Genomic DNA, 19566 nt, shown 5'->3' with positions numbered 1-19566 from the left:
AGGCTGCACACGCCTCTGGTGTCAGGGGGAAGGAGGTGGCTTTGATGAGGGGCCTGGCTTTGTCTGCATAGAGGGGCACCCACTGGGCGTAGTAGGAGAAAAACCCCAGGCATCTCTTCAGTGCTTTTTGGCAGTGGGGAAGGGGTAGCTCCATTAGGGGGCGCATTCTGTCGGGGTCGGGCCCGATGACTCCGTTCTCCACCACGCAGCCGAGGATGGCCAGGCGCTTGGTGTGAAACATACATTTTTCCTTATTGTACGTTAGGTTCAGCCGTTGGGCCGTACGGAGGAAATTTGCTAGATTAACGTCGTGGTCCTGCTGGTCGTGGCCGCAGATGGTGACGTTATCCAAATAGGGGAAGGTTGCCCGCAGCGCGTTCTGGTCAACCATTCGGTCCATCTCCCTTTGGAAGACCGAAACCCCGTTGGTGACGCCGAAGGGGACCCTAAGGAAGTGGTAGAGGCGGCCGTTTGCCTCGAAGGCAGTATACTGGCGGTCCTCATGGCGGATGGGCAGCTGGTGGTACGCTGACTTAAGGTCGATGGTGGAGAATACTTTGTATTGCGCAATCTGATTGACCATATCAGATATGCGAGGGAGGGGGTACGCGTCCAGCTGGGTGTACCGGTTTATGGTTTGGCTGTAGTCGATTACCATGCGGCGTTTTGCAGTGGTTTTAACGACTACAACCTGGGCTCGCCAGGGGCTAGTGCTACCTTCGATAATGCCCTCCTTCAATAGCCGCTCCACCTCAGAGCTGATAAAAGCTCTGTCCCCGGCACTGTACCGCCTGCTTTTGGTAGCGATGGGTTTACAGTCGCGGGTGAGGTTAGCGAACAGGGGAGGGGGGGGGACTTTTAATGTGGAAAGGCTGCAGGTGGTTTGCAGCGGGCGATTTAAAAGTTGTTGGTTGCAGACTGTGAGTGGGGGGAGGGGTCCACCGTATGCTAGTGTGACACTCTTAAGGTGGCACTGAAAATCCAACCCTAGCAGGACGGCAGCGCAAAGACGGGGCAGGACTAGCAGTTTAAATTTTTTATATTCAGTGCCCCCTACTGACAGGGTCACCACACAGTAGCCGCTGATGTCCATTGACTGGGACTTGGACGCCATAGAAATGCGATGGTGCGTTGGCAGAATCGTGAGGGAGTGGCTACGTACCGTGTCGGGGTGGACGAAACTCTCTGTGCTCCCGCTGTCGATCAGGCAACTGGTGGCGCGGCCGTTTACCGCGATATCCATCATGGAGCTGGATAGATGGTGAGGGAGGGCTTGATCCAGCGTCGCGGAGGCCAGTATGTGGCTTAGTGAGTCACTATAGTCATCCGCCGAGACGGTGGTCGGTTCCGGTGACGAAATGGCGGTTGAGTGCGTTGGATACGATGGCGGCGGATGCCATGCGGCCGGGGGTACACAAAATGGCGGATAAGATGGCTGCTCCCACGGCCCGCACGCTGCGCTGCTGGCTGGCTTCCCCTTGCAGGCGTTAGCGTAATGGCCTTTCTTCCCGCAGCCCGAGCAGGTAGCTGTCTTAGCTGGGCAGTGCGCTCTGGGATGTTTTAACTGGCCACAGAAATAGCATTTTTGGGCCTGGTTACTGGGCATCGAAGCAGTTCTTACCGGAGGCTGCTGTCTCGGTTGGGTCGCTGCAGCGGTTGGTGCCGGGGGCGGTGGTCCCGTGTCCCACGGTTTCGATTGCCATGTCTCGGCGCCGTTACGGGGGTATGCCTCGAGGTTTCGGTGGGCCTCCTCTAACGAGAGCGCAAGGGCAATGGCCGTCTTCAGGTCGGGTTCCTTGCTTTCTAGCAGTCTCTGCCGGGTGTGGTCTGACTGGAGGCCCCTGACGAAGGCATCACAGGCGAGTCCCTGCGCGTGCTCCACAGCCGTTACCGCTTTACAATCGCAGTCTCTGCAGAGTGCCAGTAGCGCCCGTGCAAATGCCCCTACCGATTCTCCCGGTTGCTGCCTGCGGGATCCCAAGAGGTGTCGGGCGTAAATTGTGTTCACTGGGCGCGTATATTGCCCTTTTAGTAGCTCGAGGGCCGCCACGTACGTATTAGAGTCCCGGATTAGCATATATACTTGATGGCTCACCTGGGCGGTCAAAATTTTCAGTTTGTGATCCTCCTCTGTAACCTGTGAGATTGCGAGGAAGGATTCAAAGCAGCTCAGCCAGTGTTCAAACTTGGCTGATGCACCCACCTCTTGAGGGTCGAGGTCCAGGCGTGGTGGTCTGAGGGCTCTCAGCAATGTCTGCTGTATCCGTTGCTGTTGTTGCTCCTCAGGTGTCGCCATTTAACTTTTAGCTAATAAAATTGATACGCTTATCAATTACTTCATAAAAGGTGATGAGTCGAAGAAGAGATGACGAGTCGAAAGAAGAGATGAATAAGGCTTTTATTAGCTAAGAAGAGACCATGCTTCTTCGTGAGTGACTGAACAAGTCTGAACGAAACCCACACAGTGGTGGGTGGAGTCAGCTGAGGCATGCCTCCATACACAGCGCCACCCAGAGGTGGCAATATACAATACAGTGGTTTACCACAATAATGACCAGATAATCTGTTTTAGTGCTGTTGGCTGAGGGATAAATATTGTCCAGGACACCGGGGATAACTCCCCTGCTCTTCTTCAAAATAGTGTCATAGTATTTATTAAGCCCACCTGAGAGGGCAGATGGGGCCTCGGTTTAATGTCTCATCTGAAAGACGGCACCTCCGACCATGCAGCATTCCCTCACTGGAAGTGTCAGCCTAGATTTTGTGCTCAAGTGTCTGGAGTGGTGTTTGAACCCAGAACCTTCTGACTCAGGTCGCTCATATGGAGAAAAATAAGTGCTAACTTAATGGGCCAAATAGCGTATTTCTGTGCTGTAATATTCCATGATGCTACAATGCACCATTTTCTAGCTGCAATAGTTGACACGTGACCTGCTTTTAGGCATTTGGCCATTCTGCTCTTGAGCTAGTCGCTAAGAGCAGCCTTGAGTGTCTCTTCCTCCCTCTCTTTGTGAAAGCGCCTGCTCAGTGGTTAGTGCCACACCTACATTTGAAGAATTAGGTGGTTAAATCCACAACCACATGTTGCATTGCTTTGCTACGCCACCCACACAGCCCAAAATCCTACAAATTGTGAAGAATGATTTCCTCCATTCTTTGCTTGGACATACAGTAGATTGTCTGTGATTCGTGTACTGTCAAAGGTACACACAGCATTTCAATTTAAGATGGTTAAAAGGATAATTACAAGGACTGTGGAGATTACAGTTTAAAATGACTGTTGCTGATACTAGTGAAGAACACTTAATGGGCGTAATTTTAACTTTTATCGCCAGGCGAAAAATGGGTGACAACGAATTGGCAGCCCATTTTACAGCTCGCCTGATTTTATTTTGCATTGATTTCACCAGGCTGACGATTCGCTATCAGACGTGTTTCGCCCAATATAAGTTAAAATTACCCCCGATGTGTTTGTATAACATTCCTCTGCTATTCTAATGCATGAGGTAACCCATTTATTTTAATAAAAATAGCATATGAAGGAACGTCGTGCAAATGTGCTAAGCATTCATCTGCTAATATCAGCAATAGTAATTTCCAGGCTTAGAATCCTAGAAGCGCACAGGACAGAAGGAAGCCACTTGGCCCATTGCTCTGTTTTCTCCTCATACCTTCATTTGCTTTAAATATTTGTCTGCTTTAGCCTTAAATGAAGCAATATTCTCTGCCTCAACCACTCACTGTGGCTTATATGAGAATGTTATTTGGGCTGTTGTCAAGAGTGTTATGGGTGCAGTTTTTCAGCTTCTAGCACACTTTTTTGTATACCTTTTTGTGAACTGAAAAGCATAGTCTGCTGTCCAATGCACAGCAGTGCTGCTAGGTGAAATGGTGGAACTTGTGTTTTTTTAATTATCTTTGCCCCTCCCATCTGTGGGAGGTGAGATGTTTCCCTGCAGCTTGGATGGGAGAGAAAAATTTAACAATATCTCAGTCTGTGCACACTTCATGGCTGGCACAAGAGTGATTTGGGAATAACAACTGAAAATGCTGGAAACACTCAGCAGGTCAGGCAGCATCGTGGAGAGAGAAAGAGAGTTAACGCTTCAGGCCGATGACCCTTCGTCAGAACTGGACAGAGTGATTTAGGAGAGGCTTTGGGAACAGTTAATGGCATGGGAGGACCTGGGAAATTAAAAAAGGGGAAAAATTAAAAAGAAAAAGAAAACTAAAAATATTTAAAACCTATGAGGCAATCTGGAAAGTTCACGTGATTGTGCACTTGACTCCCAACCACATTGCCACAAGATTGAGTCATGGGGCTGCCTATCATCCAATCACAGTGCATATAGATGATGTTCCACTGTTCCCTGTGTAGCCACTGAATCAAGCAGAATTTGAAAACAAACTATTCTGTGTTGCAAGTAAAGTGAGTCAGCAGTAAGCTAAGATTTGTAACATCATGCCAGCTGTTCATGGAGTGGCATTGAGAACAGTGATGGTACTGATCCAATGAGTAGCTACAGGACTACCAAGGCTTAGGGACTCCCAAGTGTGTGCAAGAGTACTGCTGGAGTTTAACCAGATAAAACTGTGCAGCTTAGCAGAGCTATTTCTTGTTGCTTGTCCAGGTAGAATCATCCTACACTATGGGGTATTGGCTTGCAGGGTTACTGGGAACTGAGTTGAAAGAATTCTGGTCTCCAGTGACAGGTCTACCCCTCAGGCTCCCTTAATAAACCAGGCTGGCTGGTCAGTCATCATAGTAGCGTACTGTAGACCAGCTGGGTTTAGGTATCGGATTAGTGAATCTACCACAGCGAGTTGATTGCAATGTGTGTCATCTTGGATCCTAAAGAGACCTTGCTAACGTTCCCCCCCCAACCCCCACCAACCCTTCCCCTGCTCACCTCTCAAGGTGAACAGACCCTCAATGCAGTGCATTTACCCACTGAGTCACCAGGAGACATTAAAAAAAATGCTTTGGGTGTTACCCTTGGCTCAGAAGTATTAATCTTGCCTGTGGGTCAGACGGTTGTGAGTCCAAACTCCACTCCAGGGACATAAGCACACAACCTAGAACATAAGAACATAAGAAATAGGAGCAGGAGTAGGCCATACGACCCCTCGAACCTGCTTTGCCATTCAATAAGATCATGGCTGATCATCGACCTCAACTCCACTTTCCCGCCCGATCTCCATATCCCTTGATTCCCCTAGAGACTAAAAATCTATCTATCTCAGCCTTGAATATACTCAAAGACTCAGCATTCACAGCCCTCTGGGGCAGAGAATTCCAAAGATTCACGACCCTCTGAGTGAAGAAATTCCTCCTCATCTCGGTCTTAAATGGCCTACCCTTATCCTGAGACTATGCCCCCTAGTTCTAGACACCCCAGCTAGGGGAAACAACCTCCCAGCATCTACCCTGTCAATCCCCTTCAGAATCTTGTATGGTTCAATGAGATCACCTCTCATTCTTCTAAACTCCAGAGAGTATCGGCCCAATCTACTCAATCTCTCATCACAGGACAGCCCTCTCATCCCAGGAATCAATCTAGTGAACCTTCGTTGCACCGTCTCCAAGGCAAGTATATCCTTCCTTAGATAAGGAGATCAGAACTGTGCACAGTACTCCAGGTGTGGTCTCACCAAGGCCCTGTACAATTATAGCAAGATTTCCTTACTCTTATACTCCAACCCCCTTGCAATAAAGGCCAACATGCCATTTGCCTTCCTTATTGCTTGCTGTACCTGCATGCTAACTGTGTTCCTTGCATGAGGACACCCAAATCTCTCTGAACATCAACATTTGAAAGTTCCTCACCATTTAAAAAATATTCTGTTTTTCTATTCTTCCTACCAAAGTGAATAATCTCACATTTCCCTACATTATACTCCATCTGCCACCTTACTGCCCACTCACTTAGTCTATCTGTATCCCTTTGCAGACTCTTTGGGCTGGATTTTCATTGAGGAGGTGGGTAGGAGGCGGGACTACAACTTTCGAGGTTGTAGCCCCGCCTCCATCGAGTTGTAGCCAACCCACGCGATTTTGACTTGATTGACCTTGTGGAGCCCGCCCAGCAGGCTCAGCAGGCCAATTAAGGGCCACCCGGCAACAGGTGACATCACAGATTGACATTTCATCTGTCAAGACCTTTTGACAGATGAAATATCAGCGTTTCACAGCTCTTTGAAGCTGTCAAACACTGACAATCTGTACTCCAAGTTAATTCCTTCCTCTCAGGCTGATTTAGAGATCTCTCCGGAACAGAAAGCTGAATGCTGCAATTTTTGACAGATCGCGGCCATTCTGCTTTCTGTGCCGGTGAGATGAGGGACTCCCGAGACCTGAAGGAAGGAAGGCTGTAAAGGTAAGTAAAACTTATTTAAACACTTTAAACATACCAAACACACTTACCTCTGCACTCATGCACCCATCACTCACCTGAACACCGGACATCTCGACCCCTCCAAGCCCTTCGGCCCGACGGCCCGCCTCGCTAACTTGGCATGGTTTGGAGCCATCGAGAATCCCACACTTCAAGAATGAAAATAGGGATTAGGCTAAAAACTGCCTGTTAACTACCTGTTAACAGGCAGTTAATTGGCACTAATCCCCTTCCTGCCTCGGGGAGGCGGGTCCCAATGCGCGTCGGGTACCCGCCTCCTTTGAAACTGACATGGAGGCGGATTGGGGGCGGGATGGGTTTGTGCCCCCCGATTTTGCGATTTTAACCCCCCACACGCCTCCAATCCTGCCTCCACGGCCCAATGAAAATCCTGCCCTTTGTGTCCTCCTCACAGCTTACTGTCCCACTTAGCTTTGTATCGTCAGCAAACTTGGCTACATTACATTCGGTCCCTTCATCTTGGTCATTGATAGAGATTGTAAATAGCTGAGACCCCAACACTGATCCTTGCTGCACCCCATTAGTTACAGCCTGCCAAACTGAAAAAGATCCGTTTATCCCTACTCTCTGTTTTCTGTCCGTTAACCAATCCTCTATCCATGCTACCCTATTACCCCAACCCCATGAGCCCTAATCTTGTGTAATAACCTTTTATGTGGCACCTTATCGAATGCCTTTTGGAAATCCAAATATATACATCCACTGGTTTCCCTTTATCTACCCTGCTAGTTACATCCTCAAAAAACTCTAATAAATTTGTCAAACACGATTTCCCTTTCATAAAACCATGTTGACTCTGCCTAATCATGTTTTAATTTTCTAAGTGCCCTGATACCACTTCCTTAACAATGGATTCCAGCATTTTCCTGATGAGTGATATCAAGCTAACTGGCCTGTAGTTCCCTGTTTTCTCTCTCCTTCCTTTCTTGAATAGCGGTGTTACATTTGTGGCCTTCCAATCCGTTGGGACCATTCTAGAATCTAGGGAATTTTGGGAGATCAAAACCAATGCATCCACTATCTCTTCAGCCACCTCTTTTAGAACACTGGGATGTAGGCCATCAGGTCCAGGGGATTTGTCAGCTTTTAGTCCCATTAGTTTCTCTAGTACTTTTCCTCTACTTATATTAATTATGTTAAGTTCCTTACCCTCATTAGACCCTTGGTTCCCCACCATTTTTGGTATGCTTTTTGTGTCTTCCACTGTGAAGACAGATACAAAATATTTGTTTAACGTTTCTGCCATTTCCTTATTCCCCATAATAATTTCTCCTGTCTCAGCCTCTAAGGGACCAACATTTACTTTTGCTACTTTCTTCCTTTTTACATACTTGTAGAAGCTCTTACAATCTGCTTTTATATTTCTTGCTAGTTTGCTCTCATATTCTATTTTTTCCCTTTTTATCAATTTTTTGGTCATCCTTTGCTGGTTCCTAAAACTCTCCCAATCCTCAGGCTTACTACTATTCTTTGCAACATTATAAGCTGCTTCTTTCAATCTAATGCTATCCTTAACTTCTTTAGTTAGCCACGGTTGGATCACTTTTCCAGTGGAGTTTTTGTTTCTCAATGGAATGTATTTTTGTTGAGAATTATGAAATATTTCTTTAAATGGTAGCCACTGCTTATCTACTGCCATACCTATCTAGTGCTGCACAGTCAGATATGCCATCTTTTGGAGTGTTCGCTCACATAAAAGATCCTGTGGTACTGTGCAAAGAAGAGCAGGTGAGTTCTCCCTGTGACCTGACCAACATTTATCCCTCTTCCAACACCAGTAAAACAGATTATTTGTAATTTATTTTATTGCTGTGTGTGGGAGCTTGCTGTGCACAAATTGGCTGCTGTATTTCCCTACATTACAACAGTGACTACACTTCAAAAATACATCATTGACTGTGAAGCACTTTGGGACATCCTGAGGTCATGAAAAGTGTAGTATAAAATCAAGTTCTTTCTTTCTTAACACATAAAAGCCACGTTGAAACTTTGTACCGTTGGGATTAACATATAGAATAACAGTTTTTTTCCCACGTGGATAGATCATTAGAATTCCAGTGTCAGGTCTTCTCTACACTGTCACCAAACTGTACTGTCAGTGCAAAATCTGGTGCTGTCAACAGGAACAATACTGTACATGTTTGTGTATAAGACTAGGAATTTGGGGGTTGAAAATAGGAGTGGGTCATCTTATATGTAATTCATTATAGCGTATGGTTTCACTCTGGGGAGTGCATTTGCCACTAACCCAGTCCTGCTCTCCCTTCTACGTTGAACTCTTCAGTGCTGCTCTCTTCTCTCAGCCTCCTAGTCTCTTTTTCTCTTCTCTCACACACTCCAGATTTCCTGCTCATCTATCTCAGGTTCCCTGTCTCCGGCTCCTTCTCTGTGAGCAGCAGTGGAACAGTTGCTATGCATTCAAATCAAATTCCCTTTGCAGAGTGTGGCGAATGAGGGTGTACTTTATATATAGGGCATAGATTATTTTAGGTTTTTGGCTGGAAAGGAGGGAGGTTATCTTGCAGAAGGGTTAACTTATATACAAGTACAGTATATATGCTACTGTTAATAGTCTTTTTCATGTGACATTAAAGTGGGTTGATTTGTCCCAAATATCTCTATAGGAATAAGGTGCGGAACGGCACAGAAATCTTGCACTACTACAAGCCTGGTGGAAATAGAATTAAATATATTATAATAGTGTCAGTGTTATATACGTTGGTGTTAATGCCAATTTGAGGTGCTGTAAAGTGAAAAAAAATAGATTTTCGTAATGTGATATATTTTCACGCACGAAGCCTTGAAAGTTACTATCACAGACTAACATTGCCTTCAAAGTTATATTCCTAACCTGACTTTTACAGTGAAGCCATTTGATTGCATAGAAGTAGCCATATACTGATCTTGTTTTTTTCCCCTCATGTCCATATTCAGAGTTTGCACATAAAACAGAAATGAAGGCTACTGAAATGAATAAGGGAACATCTGCGCTTGAAAATTCCCCCAAACTTGTGCACAAATAGATTTTTGCAAACTCAGCCTCTGAGTTGCACTTTTTTTCGACTGTCCGAAAGTGAATTTGCTGCGCGGTTTCTAAACATAGATGAATGTGACAAAAGAATTGCTGGCCTCCGAAGGCAGAGAGGTGGTGTCGTATTGAAGATCTGGAAAATATTCTGCTATGTTTGTGACATTTGGCACTGAGTACGCTTTTAATTTAGAATCTCCGTTTAACAGAGCCATGTTTAAGAATGAAATGTAAAATGAGAACCCAGTGCTATTCTGCAAGGATGACTTGAGAGCAGTGTTGCCCGTGCTGTATATCGTTATGTTTTGCAGTGGATAGGCGTTCGCCTTCGGATTTGTCACGCAGAGCTTTTTCAGGCCAAAGATTACGAGGTATTCCGTCAGTACCGCATCGGGGCTGCACAAAGAAAGCTTGAGGTTTGGGACCGATGAGTAGTTCAGCAGCAGCCCCACTGTCGCGGTATCTGACACCCACACGACTAATTCACTTCCGTAGCTGAGCGCTGGGCTGGCTTTGTCGATATCTTTAGAAGAGACAGTCTTACAGTTGCACACGAGGTTGGCAAGTGCAAACCCGCAGTCTGGGATGCTGGAGAAGCAGCTGCAGTTGCGGAAGTTGCTTTCTTTTTGAAAGATAAGTGTGTGGTTACTGCTGCTTCCCACAGCAACGAAGGCACAGCACCACAGTGCAAAGAGCGCCAGCTGGGTCGACACCTTCATCTTTACAACATAATTGTTGTACAGCCTAACATAGATTTTCCATTCTCTCACAGGGCCTGAAACAAACAAAAAAGGAAATGGTTTGTGACTATTTCTTCATCATTGTACAGGCATTTAAAAATAATACAGATAAAATCCCTTTGTCATATGGAGGGGGGGTGCGGGGAGCACAATGATTCAACTGCTACCTCAACGTCTTCTTCCAAATTCACTCTCTAAAGTTCCTGCACTTCCAGATCTCTGCAAATGCCACTCCTGAGCCTACTTCTGTGTGGGAGGAACCGGGGTAACTGATTTCTTGAGCCCCATTCCCTTCCATTGCAAAGTACACAGGCTCTGCTCAGTACCCTGTCCCAATGGCTCATTCAAAGCTGTGAACCATGTGAGGATTTTCGGGTACAAAATGTCTCATCAGCAGTTCACTTCTTAAAAATCTAACGTCTCAACTTCAATCTCTGTTCTGTGTTGAATTAGCCGATCTTAATGAAGGCGGTGATGGGAGACAGTGCAATTGATATCAATGCCCCTGGGCTAGTGAGGGGAAACTCACCCAGGGGTCCTGATCATAAATCATGAACTTATGGTAGAAAATGGGTTTGTGTAGATGTTAGCTGAGGCTAGGTTCAGGCTTGGCTGTGTGGGACCTACACAATTGAATGGTGTGATGATCGTGTGTACCATCTACAAGATGCACTGCAGCAACTCACTCGCCACGGCTTCTTCACCTTCACCACACGGACTGCAGCGGTTCAAGAAGGTGGCTCACCACCTCCTTCTCAAGGGCAATTAGGGATGGGCAATAAATGCTGGCCTTGCCAGCGACGCCCACATCCCATAAACAAATTTTAAAAAAGCGCTGTTTAAGCTTATACATAAAGAATTAAAGGGTGGGTGAACTGCTAAACCAACACCACTAAAAAAAACAGATTATCTGGTCATTATCGCATTGCTGTTTGTGGGAGCTTGCTGTGCACAAATTGACTGCCATCTTTCCTACATTACAACAGTGACTACACTTGAAAAGTGCTTCATTGGGTGTAATCTGCTTTGGGAACTCCTGAGGTCGTGAATGGCGCTATATAATAACAACAACAACAACAATAACTTGCATTTATATAGCGTCTTTAAGGTAGGTAGGCCGGCCTCCCATTTTCTACCCTCCATTCACTTGAGGTCATCCAAAAACTCTGCTGCCCATGTCCTAACTTGCACCAAGTCCCATTCACCCATCACCCCTGTGCTCGCTGACCTACGGTGGCTCCCGGTTGAGCAACGCCTCAATTTTAAAATTCTCATTTTTGTTTTCAAATCCCTCCATGGCCTCGTGCCTCCCTATCTCTTTAATCTCCTCCAGCCCTACAACCATCTGAGATATCTTAGTTCCTTTTAGGTTACAAACATATTAGTTGATAAAGCTATTCATTAAACTGGGGGGCTTTAGGACCTTGTCATTTCAACTGTGTACATTAATTTAGCTCCCTCATACTCAAATGGAAATAAATATTGGCAGAGGTGTAAAACGGGCAGCCAATTCACTATCACCCGTTCTACACTATCTCCCAAAGTCAAGATCCATCCCAGTAAGTCTAGTCAGTTCCATTTGTTAAGTTACTGATATTTATTTTTGGACAAGAATCTGCATTGAGTAGATTGGGCCTATACTCTCTGGAGTTTAGAGGAGTGAGAAGTAATGTCATTGAAACATATAAGATTCTGAAGGGGATTGACAGGGTAGATGCTGAGAGATTGGCCGGAATTTTCACAGGTAAGAGCGGGTGGGTTGGAGGCGGGGTGGGGGAAGTGAAAGTTGTAAAAATGTAAAACCCGACCCCAACCCGCCTCCAACCAGCCCACTTTCACCTTTCACTCAGGTGGGACGGGCTGCCAACCTGCTGCCAGGAGGCAGGTTGGCAATTTAAATATGGTAATGAGGCCTGAAGCCTCTACTTTAACCCGCTTTGGAAGTTTTACTGCGGGCGGCTGGGAAACCCAGGGCTCGGGATTCCCGGTGGCTGCAACAAGGAGGCCTCAGACTCGGGGAGCAATCCTTGTGGGATGGGAGGAGCAGGAGTGCTTCCTCCCGGCTCCCCAAGCTCCCCCATCAGCAGCCTGCACACCCTGGAGTCTGGGATCGAACACCCCAGGGATCGGAGCCCCCTCCCCGGGCCTAGAACATGCCCCCCCCCCACCGGGATCGCGACTTGGCCCCAGGGTCGGGGATCGGTCTCCCCCCTCCCCGGGCCTGGAACACCCCCCAGGATCATGACTCAGCCCTAGGGTCGGGGATCGGACCCCCACCCCGGGGATTGGACCCCCACTCCTGCCGATCAGATCCCTCCCCTTCCCCGGGGGATTGGACCCCCGCCACGGCTTCGAATCCACACGCCCCCCGCTCCTCCCCTGCCATCATCCTGGGCCCAGCACTTACCTGGTCCTGTGGTCTCCTTGTTCAAGTTCCCCGCACGACTGGAAGCCAACCTGTCAATTAGGCTGACTTCTGGGCAGGGAACCCACCCTTCACGTCACACGCACGCTGTGGAGTTCCCGGGTCCTCCCGCACCGTGCGGGTGGGACCTGGGAAAATCCAGCTATTGCTTCCCCTGGCTGGAGAGTCTAGAACTAGTGGGTATAGTCTCAGGATAAGGGGTTGGCCATTTAAGACTGAGATAAGGAGGAATTTCTTCACTCAGAGGGTTGTGAATCTTTGGAATTCTCTGCCCCAGAGGGCTGTGAATGCTGAGTCTTTGAGTATATTCAAGGCTGAGATAGATAGATTTTTGGACTCTAGGAGAATCGAGGGATATGGGGATCGGGCGGGAAAGTGGAGTTAAGGTCGAAGATTAGCCATGATCTTATTGAATGGCGGAGCAGGCTCGAGGGGCCGTATGGCCTACTCCTGCTCTTATTTCTTGTGTTCTTAAAAAAGTGTTGTTATATGTGATCATAATTTTGCAGTAACATATGGGTTTTTAACCGGGGGGGCGAGGGGGGGTGCGGTGTTGCGGGGGGTGATAATTTTAGCCTAACCCGGCTGGCGGAAAACTGATGGGTTCACATTGACCCCTCGCTTTACACCCTGCTCGATTTTAATGCCCATTGACTTCAACGGGTGGGGTATAAAACGGGCCGCTAATGGGAATCTGTCAGTTTTCTGCCAGGCGGATTATGTTAAAATTACCCCACTAGTTTCGATGAGTTGTGCAGTGGTTGTAATGAGCAGTCTGATGAAACATAACATCACCTATAGTCTGAATGACTTTGCTTCCAACTCCTTTCGATATCTGTCACCCATTTTCCCTTTTTTCACTCCTTCCTTTTAAGAACAACAACAACTTGCATTTATATAGTGCCTTTAACATAGCAAAATGTTCCAAGGCACTTCACAAGAGTGTTACCAATAAAAATTTAACAGATTTCAATAAAAATTTCAGTAGACTGTCGTCTCTTCAATGAAACAATGAATACTATGTAGGAGTCTACGTACTCCTAGCAAAAAATACTGAACTCGGAGAGGTTCAACAGAAAAGGTTTAATTCTTGAGACTGCATGTTGAACACAAAATGGCGTCAGAGCCTACACCAAGTCTGACTGCTTTTCATCAGTCCACAGCTTCGACTGCTCCTCCCCCGCTCTGGGCTTAACTATGCTGCAGATCGAGTTTCTTAAAGGTGTGATCCTTCTTAAAGGCATGACGCCTGATTTATAGCCTACGGACCGAAAAGCGGATTGTGTCCTTTCTGTGGTCGGTACGCCACAACTATGCCAATTGGTGGGTCTGGTGATGGTAACTGTGCTTTTCAAGGGATTATTGGAATGTAATTAACCAGTTTTACTTAAGTTTGAACTACTATATCCAAACTAAATGTTACCTTCCTTTTGTTTCGCCTGCTTGGAACTGGGACATAGGGACCATAACAACAGATTGCAGTCTGAAGCTCTATTGGCAGTGAAAGCACAGTGTGTTCCAGCAGGAAAGACTCATAGTTATCCCAGTTTGATTTGAACCTATTCACAGTGCAGTTGCTTCCAGACCAGTAGCAGGAGGTGAGATATCTGTACTTCAATCTAGATGCCGACAAAATCCACCCCCAACATTTGCTCTTAATATGTTAGTTTCTAAACAGCAATCTGGTTCAATACAAACCTAAATTTTAACCAAAGGAGTGACTCCAACTTAAACATTAACCACATTCATCAAACATGTCATTGATGGCTTCAAAGGTCATCTCTACAGTTACTTCAAATGGAAAATACGGAGGCGTGATCACCATAGTCGCTAGATTCTACAAGTTTATTTTTCATCCTTCAAGGACAGTGGAAGGAACCATTGTGATTATCCCTTGGTACAGCCCGAACTGTATCCACAGAATTATTTTAACTCAGTACAGGCAAAATACCAGATTAGTAAACATAAATCTATTTCAATTACTACAATAAAACATTTTGTGAGGAGATTTCAAAGTGTGATCTTCCGAGCTAAATTTATATTATACTAGACCCACCTGGGCAGAGGAGATACCACAGTAAGAAAAACGACCTTCATGCTAGTTTTTCTTTTTGTTTCTTCAACTATAGTCGTTTTTTCAACATGATTCCAATCATATACCACATGTCTTCTTGAAGTATTCCAGAAAAGCATTGATGTGCATTAATTCAAGGGCACAGGGCTGATCATTCACAAATCCATTGACAATTCTCTGACATACCCCACTGATACTTTGATCAGAAAAGGCTGTCAGTTAGGCTTCACGTCGTGCCGTTGCCAGCTGAATTATGCAGAAGGGGTCATAATTTTAGTTTGATCAGTGTCGGTGATGAATTCTTAATTTGTTCCAATTTTTTCTCCCTGCTCTCCTGAAAGCAACGGCTCATGTTGGGTTATGGCTTCACAGGCACCAGCTGCCCTCTGGTATCTAGGCCAAGTGGCCACTGTTTATGTGTAAATGATATGAGAGGTCTTTAGGTGAGTCACAGCAGGGCATTTAGCCACGGTGACATGAAAACTGAACCCAATCCTGTCCTCACCCGGAATCCACACGCATAATCACACTTCTAGGATGTGATCTGGCATCCTAGAAGATCCTCCCCTAACTAACCCAACTGTCAAACTCCCAACTGTTGTTTTGGCTGATGTTAACCAATTCAGCACAGACCATGGATATAACCTGGGATCTTCCTGACCGTCATGGTTCAGTGTCCTACTATGCGGTCCATTCACCCACTGAGCCGTCAGGGTAGATGGAGTGAAGTCTTCCCCGCAATTTAGGAGCTTTTACCAAAGCACTTAACTTATCTCATATAAATGGTTTCTGTTGGATAATTTTCAGAAAGGCCACATATTTTGATGGAAAATTCGACACGTGTAAACGGGTGAAAAGCTAAATAATTGTGAAATATCAAATTGCTAAACACATTAACATCTAACAAAGTCTGTAGCTAGCTGGAAGGAGGAGGTGTTAGTTCTGAAGTTTGAACCAGCACACACACCAGGCAGCAAGATCCACAGGCAGCACACGCATTAAAGTGAAAAAGCATATGTCTTACGTTACGCAGATAAAACATTGTCAAATTATGAATCAGTCGTCTTCAGCATCTTCGAATAATATAAAAATATAGGTAGAGCAACTTTGTTAAGTCATCAGACGGAAGAAGAATTTTCTCCAATTGCATCTGCTTCTTGTTGCATGGGTACTTAATTACTGCTTTCATAGTAACCTGCTGGCAGCTGGCTTATGTGTCTACTGTGGAAATATATAGGGATGGTTCCAATTACACTGTCGTCTGTCTTAATCCAGAAACCAGACGACTGTACTGAAGCTGTCGTGGCTCATAGCTGTTGCAAAATGTTTTTTTTAATGGTATATAGGTGGGAGCCAAAGAAGGTTATTTGTTTGTCTTTTTAAAAAAGTTTTCTGGCAACAGGTTGTTACAGCGAGATTTTGGCAGTGGGTTAAAATTTCTGCAGTGTGCAGTTTGTGTACTCCTGCTGCTGATCACCATTCTCTTGCTCCTTGATTCTTGGCAATCACCTGGCTAGGACACAGGGGGAGAGCAGAAGTCAGCAACATGAGCACACAAATTGGAACAGATCCACGTTGTGAAAATGTGGCTAACTTCAAAATGGATCAAGTTAGGAAAAACACTCAAGATTTAGGCAGGCTTCTACAGCTCCCACTAGTGTTTCAGAATGGGACCATTTTAGTGCTTCAATGTTAAGGTTAAAAAACCCATAGAGTCACATAATCTTAAAGCACAGAATGGGGTCATTTGGCCCATCGTGCCTGTGCTGACTCTTTGAAAGAGCTCTCCAATTAGTCCCACACCCTGCTCTTTCCCCATAGCCCTGTAATTATTTCCCTTTTTAAGTATTTATCCAATTTCCTTTTTGAAAGTTGCTATCGAATCTGCTTCCACCACCCTTTCCGGCAGTGCATTCCAGATCATAACAACACGCTGCAGGAAAAAAAAATTCTCCTCATCTCCCCTTTGGTTCTTTTGCCAATTATCTTAAATCTGTGCCCTTTGGTTGCTCTACCAGTGGAAACAGTTTCCTCCCTATCAGTGTCTAGAAATTTGAAACCTTTTCTGATCCTCCTCTCACCTTTCTCTGCTGAAAGTGCTTCATGCCAGCCTGTGGTGCCTTGCCATTGCCATGCTTCAGTTGTATAGTGAATGTTGCTGTTGGCCTACACCATCATGTGTGCCTGCTGAACCGTCATTAGGAGTGGCAACCCTGTGGTTGGTATTTTCCAATTTCTTTTTTTCCTTTCCAAACCTAGGGACTGAGGTGCCAGCTGTGGCTCAGTGGGTAGCACACTTGCCTCTGAGTCAGAAGGTGGTGGGTTCAAGTCCCACTCCATGGGACTTGTGCACATAAATCTAGGCTGACACTCCAGTGCAGTGCTGAGGGAGTGCTGTCTGCTCTCGCAGGTGGACGTAAAAGATCCCTTGGAGTAGGGGAGTTATCTCTGGTGTCCTGGCCAATATTTATCCCTCCATTCACAGAACAAAAACAGTTTCTGGTCATTATTGCATTGCTGTTTGTGGGAGCTTGCTGTGTGCAAATTGGCTGCCGCGTTTCCCACATTACAGCAGTGATTACACTCCAAAAGTACTTCATTGGCTGTAAAGTGCTTTGAGACGTCTGGTGGTCGTGAAAGGCGCTATATAAATGTAAGTCTTTCTTTCTAATTTAGCACCTTTAACTTCAAACTATTTTCTGTCTACATTTGTTGTATTAATTCATGTAACTGATTAATTTAGCTGATAATGTTTTGAAACCAGAAGTTTTCAGGGTTATAGTCCAAATTACATACTTTTAGAAGAGTGCTTCTGCTTCTGCTATCTGTAAGATCTACTAAAGTGTAGCAATTAATATTAATTACAATATCAAATAGTTTACATTTCAGAATACACTCCATTAAAATTAAAAACATGAAAAGAATTGTACAATCTCACTATTTTTGAGAAGCGAATAAGGCGATAAACAGGCTAACCATTTAAAGGGGTATCATTACCGTTTTGGAGGTGAATAGGGCCCAGAAGAGAACTATAGCAGCTCTATCACATGCCGTAAACTCGCTGGAACGTCATGGGGGAGCACAGCCAAAACACTTTGCACCGCAACAAGTCCACTCCAACTGAGTGGCTCCTAGTGCTGACCCACATTGCCCTGCCTGCCATCCGCCCTGATGCTACCGTGCTCTGTGAGCTGGAAAAAATCATGAGCAACATCAACCTTCCCAGTCACGAAAACCTGAAAAACCCACCACAAAAGCGCTTAAAATTGCGCCGGCCATTCTGGGAAACAGCAGCCAATATTTGTGCAGCTGGTATCGACCCACTATCCAGATGGACGGGATCTTGGGACGCATGCAATATAAAGAACCAACACCTCATCACTGACTCAACAGCAAAGGTCCCTGGCTTTGACCTCCCTCGAAGACAGTGGACAGAGCGCAACCCAATCCGCACAGGGCATGGAAACCGCGGCCACCTGCTCCACAAGTGGAAGACAAGGGATGACCCGAAGTGCAACTGTTTGGCCAGGAGTCCCAGACTTTGGAACACATCACATCAACCTGCCCACTAAGATCTGTTGCGGGAGGCACCTCATTTCTCCACTTGGCATCTCAGGAGGCCATCGAAAGGATAGCCAAACTAGACATTCCATTATAAACTTTTCCCGTGATATGATAGTAATAGTATCACATGAAAGCGATAGCAATGATGTATTTATGACACATTTTCATAACACAAATTCTGCCAGTGGGACACAATGACATTATTGTGTTGGATGTTTACAAATAACTTGTGTAAAAAGTTATAAGGAGTGACAACACCCTTTTAAAAGCAATGGACCATGACAGTAAAATAAATGCAAATGACTTTGTTCAGCATTCTTAGATTTGCATTGTATCATACAATAGATATTTTGGAAACATAGTTTTAATATTCAATAACCATAACAAGTTTGCTGTCCTGTGGTGTAAGCAGTGTTTTCATAGAAAATTATGTTATCTTTTACTTGTAAATAGGAACAGGCGTAGGACATTCAGCCCCTCAAGCCTCTTCCGCCATTCAGTTAGATCATGGCTGATCTGTACCTCAACTCCATTTGCTCGTCTTGCTTCCATATCCCTTGATACCCAACAAAATCTCAGTAATCAACATTTCAAATTGATCCAGCATCCAATGCCATTTGAGGGAGAAATTTCCAGATTCCCATTACGCTGTGCGTGAACAATTGCTTCCTAATTTCACTCCTAAATGGCCTGGTTCTAATTTTAAGAGTATGCCCCCTTGTTCTGGATTCCCCACCAACAGAAATATTTCTTTTTACAGTGTCAGTTGTGGTTCAGTAGTTAGCACTCTGCCTATGAGTCAGAAGGTTGTGGGTTCAAATTCCAGAGACTTGGCAGTGCTGCGCTGACGGAGGTGCTGTCTTTTCGATGAGACGTTAAACTGAGGTCCTGGCTGCTCTCTCAGGCAGATGTAAAAGATCCTATGGCACTATTTTGAAGAAGAGCAGGGAAGTTCTCCCGGGTGTCCTGGACAATATTTATCCCACAACCAATACCACTAAAAAACAGATTACAGGAAACTTTTGTTTATCCGGAGGTTAAATGTCCGGAAAGCTCTATCTACCGGCAAAATTCAGGAGTCGGTTCAGATCATTTTTTTTCTTTTCATTGCTTCTTTTCTCCAGTCCTGGCTCTGCAAGCATCTCTGTAGCTAAGCAACAGCTTCAGCTAGACGCTTGCAAGCTGCGCCGACTGTTTTGAAGCTGTTGCTAAGCAACAGGGTTTGTTGCTAAGCAACAGGGTTTGTTGCTTCACACGGAGCTCTGAGCTCCATATGTTTTAACATTAGCGCTGGTTTCTGCGGCAGTTTTGATCTAACG

General features: G+C 45.5%; 1 protein-coding gene across 3 annotated transcripts in view; it reads right to left on the bottom strand.

The window, feature by feature from the left end:
- Positions 1 to 2380: 2380 nt before the first annotated feature.
- The window catches only part of LOC147107775 (exosomal polycystin-1-interacting protein-like), a 50070-nt gene continuing 32884 nt past the window's right edge, over positions 2381 to 19566 (bottom strand). For 2 of the 3 annotated variants that reach the window (XM_086007076.1, XM_086007078.1), the window contains exon 2: positions 2381 to 10219. In XM_086007076.1, the coding sequence (XP_085863202.1) occupies positions 9510 to 10163 (654 nt within the window). In that variant the 5' untranslated portion in view covers positions 10164 to 10219 and the 3' untranslated portion in view covers positions 2381 to 9509. Of the gene's footprint in view, positions 10220 to 14665; positions 15290 to 19566 lie in introns of those variants that run through there. The other variant, XM_086007077.1, reaches the window with a different exon arrangement.

Source organism: Somniosus microcephalus, chromosome 14 (genome assembly GCF_052327205.1).
Source record: "Somniosus microcephalus isolate GS21.2 chromosome 14, FLI_Smic_1.0, whole genome shotgun sequence".
NCBI lineage: Eukaryota > Metazoa > Chordata > Chondrichthyes > Squaliformes > Somniosidae > Somniosus > Somniosus microcephalus.
Note: the sequence above shows the minus strand (reverse complement) of the source record. Positions and strands in the feature narration are given on the sequence as shown.